This window comes from Gymnogyps californianus, chromosome 7, assembly GCF_018139145.2.
Source record: "Gymnogyps californianus isolate 813 chromosome 7, ASM1813914v2, whole genome shotgun sequence".
NCBI classification, from domain to species: Eukaryota; Metazoa; Chordata; class Aves; order Accipitriformes; family Cathartidae; genus Gymnogyps; species Gymnogyps californianus.
The window spans coordinates 38,309,591-38,325,035 of NC_059477.1; the positions used below are offsets into that span (position 1 = coordinate 38,309,591).

At 35.4% G+C, this 15,445-nt stretch overlaps 1 protein-coding gene across 1 annotated transcript in view; it reads right to left on the minus strand.

Annotated features, from left to right (window-relative positions):
- LRP1B (LDL receptor related protein 1B) overlaps nt 1–15,445 on the minus strand; it is a 749,866-nt gene that overhangs the window by 16,004 nt on the left and 718,417 nt on the right. The window contains exons 84-86 of the mRNA XM_050899978.1: nt 11,634–11,795; nt 7,054–7,228; nt 6,326–6,430 (exon numbers count right to left, since the gene is read on the minus strand). Coding sequence (XP_050755935.1) covers nt 6,326–6,430; nt 7,054–7,228; nt 11,634–11,795 — 442 coding nt within the window. The remainder of the gene's footprint in view (nt 1–6,325; nt 6,431–7,053; nt 7,229–11,633; nt 11,796–15,445) is intronic.

Here is a 15,445-nt window from a genome sequence, read left to right on the forward strand (position 1 = left end):
TATGCTTCTAGTGTTATACACACCACACACCACCCAACCCATTAGTGAGTAGTACTAAAGATAGCCTTAAAAAATTTACTATGTGAAAGCTAAAAAGACAGCAACTATGTGTAAGATAATACTTCTTTAAAAGACACCCTCAGTGGTACATTTTTCAGAAAAGGTCAGTATGTCAAATTTTAACGTTCTGACTTTAAATTCTCCCACAACTTTTGTTATTGAGCAAGAAGGACAGTAATGGGAGAGAGGGGAGAATGTTCTTTATATTCCTAAAAATAATGCTAAGAATTAATAATCTAGATTGCATAGGACCTTATATCCAAAGAGAAATCATAGTATATTCTGTATCTTTTAAAACCTGACAGAGCATTCATTGAAACTGGAGACCAACTTCACAAAACCTTCCTTTTTTGGTTGCTTATATGCAGCCACGGTAAGGCCTTAATTCATTCCTAAACTGGTTAGGTGAAAAGCACAACTTCTATTTCCAGTATGCACCTAATATTTAGTGCATCCAAGTTTAAAAAAAAAAAAAATTGAGATAGGAAGATAAAATAAAAATGTACCCTAACAGTACAGGTTGGTAAAAGGAGAGTATGTTCTTACAGGCTTATAGTTCCTCTGTATAATTATGGCTTTAGGATTGCCCTTTAGAACAGATAAATCTTATTCTCTATTGTCTTTACTGAATGGTAATAAGGGCTTGATTATGTATAAAGTTTGCATTCTCAACTGATCTGGCTGTGAGAGAGAGAGGAGTTCCTGCTGAATGACAATAAACCCAGCCGTTTGCTATTTCTTCTAAAAATCACCCACCCATGAATTAGAGACTGGTTAAGACAAATGTTAGCCCTTAGATAAGTGTCTCTCAGAGACCAGAGACAGATGTCATACATAACATGGCCACACATGCAGATTGGAGGGATAAACCATTTTCCCTAACAACGGAGCAGAACCTACAAAGAAAATCTCTGAGACTCCTGTTCCCTGACACAATGACTCCTGTGAAGCATGGGATTACTTCATTCCTTCCTGATGTCTTCTACTTGCCAGTATCAGGTTGATAAAATTAAAAACAAGCCCCAGTTAAGAACTAATTTGGCGCCAGAAAAACACAAGATATTGGGAACAACTGGAGCTTGAACTGAGGTTGGCAAGGAGAACTGAGACATATGGAGTTACACTTCTTCCTCTCTATCACTGTAACTGTCTTCAACTCCATCAAACAACCATTTGCTTCTCTTCCCTTTCCTCTAAGCCACCTTGGCTTGGTAAAGAAAGAAACAATTTAGAAGATTCTCTTAATTCCTAGACACAGACAATGGTGGCCGTAGTAACCCAACAATCAGTCTAAAGAGACAACAGAACACCAGTTCTATCTATGCTTATATTCTGAACGTGAAGAAGTGAATTATTTACAAGTTTCATTTAAACTTAAACTTCGTATTGCCAATTCACCTGAAACGCTTCCTCACGCTGAAGAGAAACTTGAATTTAATCTTTCTCTACCACCTTCTTTTCTTCCACGCTTCCCCTTTTCAACCTTACAATACATTTAATAAAAAAAAAAAATCCAAAACTATATTGAAATAAGCCTGCCAACATGAAAGCGAAAGGACAGTTCAGTTCCGCTAAAAGTCATTATATTACTGGCGTGCTTTACTGCTTTTCTTCTTACTTGAGCTTGGATTAGTCACTCTACTATATAGCACAAATGCCTAATAAAAGCAGTCTTGGGAACACTGTCATGGTAAGAATAAATAATCAGTAAACAAAATAGGTTAATCACTACGTTCAAAATGTTGCAATTCCTTCCTCATCTTTTCTGTGGAAGACAACCTTCTCAAAGGGAGGAACCACAGCTTTCATCAACAGAATAGTCCTTGGGGTATCAGCGTTTCACTTTTTGGAAGGAAGAAAATGGAGACTAATACCACTTTTGCACAAGCCCAGCTTTTCCTTTTTGTTCTGTCTTCTTTAAGCCTTTGTTTTCCACATTTCCATAATTGTATCTTTCAGAAAGGAAGAGTTTCACTTTGTCCTAGAAAGCTAATACTTTTCCTTGGATTTCTGAAGCCTGTTTCATTACTTTCTATAGATGAGTCCAAACTTTGACCAATGCACGTCCTGGGCAGTGGCTTCAAACGTATCTGAAGGAGAAAAATATCTTCATCTGTCTGCAAGAAGTGTTTGGCAGCACAGCTTTTCAGAATAGTTCCTATTCTAGCAATCCATCTCCACACTTCTTTCAATTACGCAATTAGAAAAGTAGGAAGAAAGGCTCGCTGGGCCTGTAGAACCTATGATACCTTTTTTTGCTAGCATGAATTCTTGCCATTGTTGGCATCTGGCCTCACACAGAAGCTCTGAGAGGTTAAAATCCATGTTATCAATTGAAAGACTAAGTAAGAGATTCAAACATGATTTAAAATCCTTGGTTTTAATACTTTTTCTCATTTTGACAGTAAATATAGTTAAACCAGATCAAAAGATCATGAGAACAGGCAATGCCACAAAAATAAATATCAATGCTACTGAGAATGTTCCTAATTCAATCAACTTTGCTGAAATCCTACTGTCAGTATATGTCAGTTTTGACTCCAGTTGAAAGAGAAATTAACCCTTTTTAGCTATAAAATTTCATACTGAAAAAAACTCCACACAATTATTTTACATACTTTTCTGTAAAAATCCACCATTAAATAAAAAATTAAACTTCTACAGTTTAAATGATTAACACTTTAAGAATTGTGAAAGAGAGTACGTAAAATTCAGGAGTGATTCTCAATGCTGTATTTTCAGACTATTTTACCTATTAGAACATTTCACAAGACATTTTGCACTGTTACGTTCTTGAGAGCATTTTCGAGAAAAAGGAGGAAAGGTACTTGCAATACCTGACCTTACAGGCAGCAACAAGTTGTTCTTAGGGCTGCATTATTCTGAAAACCCAAGTATGATACACGGAGATACACACTGTTCCAAGCAACCACGTCCCATACAAACGCTGATCAACAGACCCACTCCATACTCTTCAAAGTTTAAGAGGTGGTAGTCAGAACACTAATCTAGTTTCCAATGGATTTATGATAGCTCCAGTCACAGAGTTTCATTGCTTGAGAACGCTGACAAAGGAATCGTGATCATATTTTTCAAAAAAATTAGATTATTCACCATACCTAGTCACTGTCATTGCTACCCACCAGACAACCGCATCGCATCCCCACAGCATTTTATGTTTTCATAAACCACGCATTTAGACGAGATAAGATTAAAGCTGTTTGAGTTTCATATTTTATCCCAAGTCTAGGTCTTTGGCTCATGATTTCACTTCTGACTTTTGCATCACAACTGTTGAGTAAAGCTATGTTCATCTGACTGGTTTTTCATATCTCTCTGTATGTCTGCCTTACAGCACTTTCAAAGACTAACGTTGTTTCTTTCCCTGATGAGGACTAAAATTTTCTCTGTAAAAAATAGACCTAAAATCCTTTAGAGAAATACAGCATACAAATGTATCTATTTTATACTTTTTTTTTATCAGAGGAGAAGTCAAAGTTATGATGTAGCTTGCATATTTTTGTTTAACAGTTTCTATATTGAAATTCTAGAAATAGAATTGAATGAAATAGAAAATGAATTGAAATAGAAAATGAAATAGAAATATCTATATTTCTATTATTTCTATCAAGTTAACAACGAGACTTCTGAACACAAGCTTAACTCCTGAAGTGGTACCTAAATAGCTCTTCTGTTCCTTTCTCTGTACAGATAAGAAGTAGGAAGTCAGGTTTGGACTACAGAACATGTGCAACATCACTGTTTGCTAAACTTTATGCTGTGTAGGATTAACCTGGTAAAATATCTCAAAATGTGAACAATAAAAGCCAAGCGGCATTTTCAGTATTTTCAATTCACTTATTAAAAATAAAGCTTTTTATTTCTTCCTCCAATGATACAGATACTCCAAAAGTATGTTTAAATATACTCATCAGTGCAACTATCAAAGGGTAAGTGTGTATTATAGAAACGAGCCCCCAGATTAAGTATATATTGTGAAATGTATGTGAATGTGCATGACTTGAACCAATGAACTGTGGCCTGAAATGATGTCACAGAATGTGCAGCATTAAGTGGAAGGTTAAACCTACTTGCATCTCGGTTCATTAAACGCAGTTAAAGTGCAAATTCCCTCATTCTGACAGTAGTAATCACAAGGGTTCACTTTCTGGTCACAGCGCTGACTTTTAAACCCCACAGAGCATCTGCAGAATTTCAGTAAAATAGACCTACATAAATATTCTGCCTTTTGCTGAACAGACTTTAAACGCATTATATATAATGATGGCAAGACACGCACACATACACAGGCACACACGCACAGGTAACAGAATTAATACTCTTTTTTCATGGAAGGTCCAATCTGACTATACTGAAAAGTTGGCTCATCAGCGTTGATCAAACACTTTTAAAACAATGGGCCTATACGAACTGATGGGTTCAGGAATCTAACATTCTTAACAAAATATTATTGTCAAACGTACATCAATACCTTTGTATTGATTGATCCAGATTGCAATGGCCTTAAAAATGTTCATGACCATTTTCTTAGCATTGTCAAGTGTTGGTGTATGCTGCAGCACTTATGTATTGTAAATCCATACACAAATTAAGGTATGAAACTTTTTTTTCCTTGAGATGCTATGGTGTTCCGTATGAATTTGAAAAAGAATAAGCCAGTTTTATAAGGAAAAAGAAAGGAAAAATCACAAGCTTCCGAAATAGCCATTCTAGGTGTTTAAGCAAACGAATCATCAGACTTAGTCATCATATTTGGGCATTACATATTATAGCTGTGATAGTCTCCTTTTGCTGAGATTTATGAGTCTCTCTAGTCCTCAACTAAAGACATTTAAGGAGATACAAATAACAGGTAAAAAAGGCTGGATCAAAATAATAACGAAAAAGAGACAGAGGCACTTAAAGCATTTTCAGCTGAATAAGGACTACCATGCAGAACTGCATTCCACTGTCTCTAACCCCAAAGCTGCAAACATCTATTGACAACTTCTTTTCAATAGTACAGCAACTACAGTTTTGCCCCTTTGCAATTCAGAAGTGCTTCAGCTCTCACAGGGAGGAACAGTTGGTTCTTCTCTTACACTGGTCAGACTACAAAATCTAGGCATTTCTGTATGTAACCTCCCTGAGAGTCTGAATACAACAGGCACTCTCTTTTAAGATCACCTACTTCATACACATCAACAAAATGAAGGGATGGCTGTATCTCTATTTACAAAGTTGTAATGCCAGATCCCTTTGGACAACGACTTACTTATGTCACCCTGGAAATGAGACACCCGAGTCCAATTCTCTCTTCCAACACCTCATATGTTCCTGGAGGATGCTCTGACCTCCAGGTTGTCTGAGAAGTGGAAGACTATTCCACAATGAAGCTTTTCAGCAGTCCAGAAAAGATCAGATTAGGCAAAAGTAAAAAACCCAAGGAGTATGACTAGGTAGCTCAGTGTAACTGAGAGCAGGAAAGAAATTAATTTCTTGCTACAGTGACTACTTCTGTATTTTATATTTAGCAGCTGAAAAAGAAGATACACCATAGCTCTCAAGAAAGGACTAGGATGTAGGTTTTTCTACCTTTTAAGACAGTACTTCACCGTCTAGACTACAGAATCACATTTCTTTTGGTATTTGATGTCTGGGCTTAAGAAAAGCGTCCTGAATTATTCTCTCAACCGTGGTGCAGGAAGGAGAGAGCAATCTCACCACAGAACAGCCAAGCTACTGTGGGCAGTGTGAAGGTTAAGGCAGAAACGAGATACATGAGCATATCCCCAGATCCATAAAGGAAATAAACATTGACATGATTCTTCCTATTCTCTAGCCATCAGGAGGAGTGTATCGCCCCCACCTCTGATCATCTTTATAGGAGAAAAGACTTAATCCACTTTTGAGAAGCAGGGCAGGCAACCATCCTGCACCTCCGGATTCCATTCCGGAACAAATGCCTAAATGGGCTTTAGATCTGGCCTGAAATTATTAGAAGTCTCAAAAGATGTATCTTTGTATCTTTGTATCTGTATGCATTCACAATCTATACCTTAGTTATATCTTTCAACGCACATATTGCAAAAAGGTAGACAAAGTATTGGGTTACAGAAATAGCTAGAAAAAGTACTGTAAGTTACGACTGCAACCAGCACATTATACATCCTAGAGAGATCAAAAATACAGACACATGCATAATAATTTTATTATTTGTTGGCACAGAGATATTTTAATGATCTACTCAATGCAGGATACTCACAGACAGACAGGTATATTTGTCTCTGGGTCCAGTTGACATGTACCACCATTGTAACAGTAGCCATCACATAACTGACAGGTAGAGGCAATCTTTCCATTAGTGCAACTGTCACGGTTAAAAAAAAATACAAATAGCAATCAGTATTTTATTAAATCTGGTGAATTCCCTTATAAATATCTATATATTAAAATATTGATTTTATGATATGTATAAGATCTACTGATTGCAAGAATTCTACGTTTCCACTTTGAAAAGCTAGCAGAGGCAGCGAGCTTATTACACAAAATATTTTCAATCTTTCTTTTTATGAAAATAAACTATTATTATACAAAAAAATCACTCAGCAATATAGCAGCACATCTTACTACACATGCTTTTGTTAGTACACAATACGCCTCTATCACTGTCACAGATACTACAGAATGAACAAATTTCAACAGTGTGGTAAAACTCGACTGTTAACTTTATTAAATATTCCAGTTTTTCCAAGTGAAGACCCATTCAGTCTCCTGCTACATTATGCTTCCCCCAGTGAGGAATGCTCCAAAAGTTGGTTTAAAAAGGCAGGAGCCAGTGGGTTTTGTGTGGGCAGGAGCTACGCAAGGCAACTGTTCTGATGGAACCGGTTCAGGGGCTAGCCACTGTGTAAGAGATTTAAAGGATAATGCAATATAATCGCTATTAAATATATGATTTCGAACACAATCATCGTCCTTACACACACTTACTTGCATACTATGTCATTACTGTCCTTGTTTATTATGCAGTGTCCCCCATGACATCTGATACACTTGTCCACTTCACATTTTGGACCTTCAAATCGTACTGGACAGACACATTCTACACTTCCATCATCAGAAATAGTACATGATTCAGAATTCACACAATAATGGTGGCAAACATCTGCAAGCAACGTGAAAGCTAATTACTAAAAGACATTAAGGAGTATCACAGGAAAAATAATACTTACTTTTCTAGGCTTTAAAAGGTTCTATAATAAAAACAAAATGATAAATGAAGTTGGTGGCTCACTGGCAACTACAAGAATCAAGAATACCGCATAAACAGACACATTAATATATTAATGATGTAGTCTTGAGAAGTGAAATAGAAGGATAAAGTCATAAGAGATTTTTTTTTTTCCTTCTAGATGTCTAACCATTTATGGCATCATTCTACATAATATAAAGACTACTGATGAGAAAAGCAGAGCATTGTTAATGTATTTAATGGGACACCGGCTGAATAAAAATCTTCTGATACATTCACATTACCATTAACAGCATTATGCTAAACTGAAATGGAAACAGTATTTTGAAATAATTAAGTTTTATTTTCATTTATCCACATATTAAAATTTCATGAAGTTCTAATAATAATATATAAAGACATAATCCATAAGTACTACAAAAAACTACATAGATGCTTATCTTTATAGACTATGCAAGACCCCATTATCTTATTTAACTGCTTAAATGCCAGCAGGACTGACATTTCAAGTAGTGAATTCTTTAACTCTTTAGAAGCGTCAGTAACTGTCTCATTTTTTTCATATCCCTTTAAAAAAACCAAGTTGCCTAACTGAAGAAGCTTCCAGAGCTACAAAATACCGGTATCTTAACATTTCGGTTAATTTTTATTTATGTGGCAGTGACAACTTTCTTTTGTTTTTTTTTTGAAGTCGTCATTTAAGCTCCTTAATGGGGCCAAATCATGCAAAGTCTCTATTTCTCTCTGTTTCTCTTACTTTCCCCAGTTCTCTGTAGTTACCACGTTGTGTTGAGCTTTTGGTGGTGTTCCTGATGGACAGATGAAGTAATTGATACACAAGATGTATCAATTCTGAACTATGCCTCTGTATTAGCTTAGAGTTAACCTGGTCCACATTAATAAAATATTACCTTTCTGACAAAACTAAAAAATTCAAGCCCTTGGAAGCTCAGGATATGGCTAAGGGTGAGTCAGTAGCAGCTAGAAGTCGGGCATTATCCAGCTGTTCACTAGAGAATGAAACCTTGGCCAAACGGCAACCTCAGCCTTGAGTCTGGAAGTGCAAACGCTCAAGCTGCCGTTTGACTGGGGGCACGCTGTAAGAAGCAAATTGGAGACTACTAAAATTGATATATTTTGCCAAGTGTATTCAGGGTGGATGATTTGTGAGGGTATCTCATAAAGCGGGAAACACATTTTGTTTATGGTTCTCTGTGCTCAGTTTTTCCCCCTGTCAGAGAAGTATGCACTGACTGCCATGCCGTTGGTACTCACCATGCTGGAAGGGTTCTGCTAAAGGCCAAAGCATGACTGTTGGAGGAGTTATTTCTGTTTGATTACTCATTGTATGTCTCCACCTATCTATGCAGGCTGTAGACTCATCTGCTTACGGAATCACTACTGAGCAATCAGAGAGGCTTAAAAGACACTAAATGAAGTAGTACATTGTTTGCCGTTCCCCAATTCAAGGTACAGAATGGTAATTTGCAGCAAAGGGGCTGTTTTTTGAACAAAAACTACCGCAGTTTGAAAGCTAATATTGAGAGACATTTTATGAAAAAAGCATTGCAAGGGGGAAATGTTTCCATGTACATTAGGACAAAAAAACCCCCAAAACCTAGGAATAGGAAGTTCATACTCTAAAACAATTATTGGGTTTTAGTATTGATTGTAGTCATAAACACCTTTAATCTTCTGCTGTATCTAAAATGCATACGCTACATTTGGATTGAAATGACACAAAAATAATTCTTTTTTTTTTTTTCCTAAAGAAAGGAATTTCAGTTTCAGGGAAAGTAACAGCTTGTGAGATCACTATATCCACTTTGAATGATCGTAACTGCATGAAAACGTTTTCTATTTTTTAGGTTGTTTGGGCCTTAAATGATACAAGAAATGAACTTTAACTAGTCTGTATGTCTTATTTCAGGAATTCAAAATAGGGAGTTATATTCAAATACATCAAATTCATGTGTATATAATAACATGCACGATGTTAGTAGAATTCTATGTAAATTCATTCACTTAAATTTATTTCAGCAGTGCCAGTGCCTTGACACGGAGCACACATTTTGGTTATTAGCCCTTATGTGAACTAATCACAGGAGAAACTCTGCATTGGGTAATTGGAGCCGATAAGTATGAGGAAAATAAGGTCTTTGCAATCTGGCAATACCGCAAGTAAATGTCTTCTCTCTGCCATAAAAAACACTAATAATAATTTCAGCTTGGGAGCATGAGTAAAATACCTATGCACGTTCATGTATCATCCTTTGCATATGAACTAGTTTCAATCACATCCTAGAAAGACTGAAAAAGATATCTTAGAGGCAACCAATCTTTGCAATAATGCTATATTAATATATTCCAACATGCATACAAAGTGAATGTGATTAATAAAGCAAAAAATCATAGATGTGAATTTATATACACGTTATTAACTGTAGACCTGTATGATTTCATGGAACTGTTATTCGCCACAACAAAAATACTCTAAAAGATCATAAGACTCTTTTTTTCCTAAAAGTATTAAGGTTTAAATAAACAAAAGCTTAATTTTATTTTGTTTTTTTATAATGTGTTCGAGTCTCTGTATTGTGGCATTTTTCCAAAGTGTCAGCAGACAATCCAAATCTGATAATAAGCGCTGTTTAAAAAGTAACCCTAAATTTACATTTAAATTAATTCTTAAAAAAAAAAAAATGTTTGCAGAAGCATTCAACTAGAAACAATTTGTTTGGTTTCGGGTAAGCCTCAAGTAAATATTTTTTCTTAATCTGTGTGTCTGTCTGTGCATGATTTATGTACTATACTGTTTTCAAATACCCAATTGTGTTTGCAGATAGTTATTTGTGGATCCATGCAGTTTGTTTAATACCAAGTGGGAGAGAATCACAATTACTGCTGGTTTTCCATTCAAAGGTTTCAATTTATTTCATAGTCTTCCAACTGGAAATACATTCAGTTTACTTCAGTACAAATCCTATTTAAGATACACACTAACCCTTTCCTTGTTTGACAGACCTTTCACTAAAACTAAATACTTCTTGTATCTTGTAGACAATTCTAAACCAGACCTTTATAACAGCTAATTTGCCTTCCATTTTGTTTAAATCTAGCCTTCTTCAGCAAATTCACTGAATTATGTACAAAAGAGATGATGGCTTTCACATTTAATGTTCTATTCTATAACAAGCACTATGACAGTCCTCTATTTTAGAGTGTTATAGTCAAAGCAAGGCAGGAGTAGAAAAAAGGAGATTAAAAAATATACCTCTAATCTCAGAAAAATAATCAGCTTTAGGCTAGGGTTGCTAGTGAGTCATCATGTTGAAGAGACATGAGGAAGACAAACCGTAATTTTGAAATTAGTGACCAAAAGAAGAAATTCAAGATTATGTCCAAATGTCTTGAGTTACTGAAAACAGATAATGGTGATCCATGCTAAGAGAGAGCATGGAGAGAAAAGAAAGATGAATGGAGTAAGAACAGAAGGCCTATCGGTTGATAATCTTCTTTCCCCCTTCCTCTGCAAAAGAAGTAAAAAATGAGAGAAAGTTCTAAAAAAGTGAGAAGAACCTTTCTAAAGGCATGGAAACCTTTAGAAAATAGTATCTCAATGAGAAGAGACTGATGGGTCAGTGGAATGAAAAACTAGGGGGAACTTCAGATGCAGAATCTAAGTCCTGAGAATTAAACAAGAGTAATACTTAGAAATCCTGATTTTCCATACCAGGAGGGGGCAGAAACCATATTCAAGGTGATCTTAGACTGAGCAAGATGAAGGAATATAGAGGCATGAAACTCAAAGCAGTTGTCAATATACTGCTTACTGGGGTTAGAAATAAAAACAAAAGGTAAGGCAGCAGTTCGAGACACATGTGTTGGTCTGCAAAGATAAGGGATACCAGAGAAATTCTTTAACTAACTACGTCAATTCACTATGTTTAGGTATTCCACCAGCATAAGATAACATATATGAGAAGTTGGAAAAGAAAATTTTAACACAATTATCTCATTTCTACTGACAAATTCAGCTGTCTTGTACAGCTCCATTGCATGTATTCATTCATGAAAATAATAAATAAATCATTCCTAAAAAAGCTCTTTCTTCACCTACACATGTAGATGGATATTGCAGGAATATGTCCAAAGATCACTTGAATACATCAGACTACGTTCCCTGAGCACCATGAATAATTTTGGAGCTAGGTTTACCAACGCGTGCTGTAAAAAAATCACTCAACTCATGTTAAACTTCCATTTTGTAGAATTTTTGTTATAAATCCTGATTTAATAGTTTGTGGAGATTACTTACAATACTGACATCTGTCTCCTGTATACTCAGGCAAGCAGTTGCAAAAGGGTTGATTCCCAGCAGTGACACTGCAGGTTCCTCCGTTCTGGCAAAAATGATCGCAGACTGTCTGATTGCAGTTTGGTCCTGTAAAACCCAGTGCACAGTTGCAGGTAGGCCTCCCTATTCAAAACAAAGAAAACTATTTTATGATAAAAATAAACAAACACTAAAGCAATAATCAGCACTTTAAAGATAGATGTATTTATCATAACATCAGCAAGTTTTAATGTATGAGTCCAACTACATTTCTTTAGACACTAATAAAACATGCCTTTGCAAACATTGCTTGAATTAAGAACTTTTAAAAAATAAAACTTAGCACTGTAAGATATGGACACCTCAAAAACTGCATCTATGCATTTTACACTTGTGCATACATGGCCATTGACTCTTTATTTGGTAATTATTTTAAAAGATGGTCTTAAGTAGGAATTTGAGATATGACTAAGCTCTTCAAGTCATCCTGCCAAGATGGGTTCTTCCAGTTGCAGAGGATAAATGTTTGTATAATCAACATTCATGCCTCTTCAGAATGCACTCCTTTATTCTCAAACCTACAAACCTTTATATATAAGCACATGAATAAACAAATATTTACTAATGCGCTAATAGCCAGCTTTACATAACAATTTTTACTAAAACACAAATATATGTGCCTGTTTTCTTATCGTACCCCTCTCACAAAATAAATACTGTAACATAAAAATTGCTGTCTTGCATCAGACCAAAGATGCCTGTAATGTCAATATTCAATGTCTGAAAAGTAGTGAACATCTAGGGATGAACATTTGCACAAAATGAACTCCTATTTATAGCTTCTTTTTAAAGGGTTTTAAAATAGTGTTTAAAACCCGATGCGTCTTCCTCCTATGATTCTTCCCTATTGTAATTTTCCCATTTTATTCCTTATCTAAATCTCATGTCTAAAGGATTTATAGCTTTGTTACAATTCCACTGTTTTAATAAACTCTTCCACTTTTCCCTGACTTTTTTCTTAAGGCTTATCTTCTTTAAAACAAACTTCTAGATCCCATAAATGTTCTTCCATCTCCTGACTTTGCTTTTATATCTCATTTGTAATCTTCTCTTCAAGTAAATGACCTGATGTGTCCAACTAGCCATCTCCCTTCTCACTTCCTAATAATCTATTCTCATTCTTGTTTATCTCTTACAAAACATTATTTTTCCCCCCACCCTCCTTCTCTTTGCTTTCATTCAGCCTTCAGGGTTTTCTTAAACTTAGAGAAAACAGACCGAGTTTAACCCTTTTCTTCTTCCTGGCTTCCTGGTAAGGAAAGAGATAAAGATTAATCGGGACCTGAGGACAGTTCTGAAATAAAGGGGCAGACAGGATGGTCTTCATTTGAATCATAAGGAACTCAACCTGCTGGCAAGTACAATCAAGAGCTTAACTGGGTCACTGCAGAGTAAGGGACAGCTGACACGCAAAGACTCATCCCTTTGAGTAAAGTCACAGACATACCATATCTCTGAGTAAAGGACTGTGCATAGGCTAGCAATAGTCAAATAGTAAACAGGTATCAGGCAGAACAAAAAGAATGCCTCGTAAGTAGACTACAGAAAACCAAAACAGTAACACACGTGCTTCGCACAAATAGTAAAAGTCTAAGAATTAAGATGGAGAACCAAAATGTCTAGTCTTGAATGGGAACATCAATATCATTGGCTATAGCAAATTTGGAAAAGGAAGACAACTAATGGGCTGTTGTAAAACTAATACACATTTCCTTGATATCTAGTCTTTGCCGGTGACAGAATAGGGCTACGTGTTAAGAAGTGTTAAAGTCAATCCGATTAGCAAGGTAACTACATAATGTAGTGTATCTGTGATGCAGAAGCCCTTTGGACCGGAATTACAGGCATAAACAGGAAAAATGGCCTATTAGATTTTATTATTGACAGCCCAGTCAAGATAATGATACGACTGTAGAATCCGAAAGAGATGAGAGAAAGTCAGGGAATATGTTAATGATGAGAAACTCCAGTTATCCCCATATTTACATTTGAAAAACTTCACACCATGCCATAAGGTAGGAACGAACTTCTTATATAGAAAAAATCCTACTCCATGGAGGGGTGGGTTAGCGAGCACACAAGAGAAGTTATGCTTGACTTGGGCCTGACTTGGTTTAAAACATGAAGAAGAGCCAAAATCCTAAGTAGCCAAATGAAATAACATTTAAGGGTTACTTTTCCATAATAATTCTCTCTCGTCTTCATACTGATCTACCAGAAAATCCTTACCGCTGCCTGATTTACTGATGCATTATGACTAGGTCCCGTCCTTGCTGTCTTTTGTCTCATTCATTGTTTCCTCATTTTAATACGATGTCTGGTGTAGGTATCCACAACTACTTTCACATTTGCCTCCTGATGTCTTTTACCACAGCTGCATCCAAAGCTCTGAAATGTGCAACCCTTCTTACCTTTTTTTTGTTTCTTCTCTATTTAGTTGACTGGCTCATTAAAGTAATGTAGATTAAACTAAATATTCCATAAACCCCACAATTCTAATTTTCTTCTGGTCTACCTTTGTTTTAATACTATGCAATTATTTAATATCATATTCGTTGGAGGATTTTTCAATGCAAGTGAAGCACCCTCATTTTTTCTACTCTCTCTGATTCATGCAGAATGATTTATTTATTCTTTTCCCTTCACTTACTCTTCTTACATGAAACCCTTCACATAATTCTTTTCTATATTTTCTATTTTAAGCTATGCTAATTTAAAGTGTTTTGCAAATCATCCTAAAGGCCATGAGATCAGTTAGTCTCTTCCTCTAATGAGTACAGCAAGAACAAAACCATTGACTTAAAAATAGCTCCAACCAGTTTAATATGCATCAGCCTGGTTATTCATATCTGTCCCCTGTGATGTAAACATTAAATCAAAGATGTTGAACTCAGATGTTAGCACAGACTCTTTTTGTTTTTCCCCATGTATACACTTGTATTTAAATTTCTGCCCCCAAGCCAGGAGGTTTCACATAATCCTTCATCTGAATCAGTGTTTCAGTAAAAAAGATAAAATAAAATAGTGATAGAACATAGATCTGGTGGTCTGAAATCAGTTTTTATTATTAATACTCCTCTATTTTTTAAGATGATGCGGCAATGATATTTTCCTAGTTTGTAAAAAAGATTATTCTATTCTTTGCTAATGTATGCTTATAAATATGCCAAATTGCTGACAGTTATATGAAAATTTAATACAGTATAGACTAAACTCCATTTTTGTCACTCAATTTAACATGACTTTTACTAATGTTAATAGTTCATTGCCTATTTATACACAGACTGTTGGCATCTAAAATAATACTAATAATGACATTTTAATCTGCCTTATTCTCATAAATTATTTCTGATAAAAAATGGTTCCAAGAACAGTTTAATAAAACTGCAGTATTAAACAATGACAAACAATGCCATAAGGTTTTGTATCATAGAATCAGAATGCAATGAATGTGCATGCACTTTGCTATTTACTATCTCTAATCCAGTTCTTGGATACACTGAGTTTCTCACTATATGTATATGCAAGTGGAAACAACGCATGTAGTCCCTATATTGATGAGAGTATTTTGTATTTAAAATAATTCTAAATAACAATTCTGAAGAAATGAATTGAAGAGAATACATTAAAGGGTGCCTGGTAAGACATATAAAACCAGTAATAAAAATAATAATGAAAATTCTCTGGGGAAACAATGTACTTGAACGTCACTATTATCTGAAGATTCTCTATGC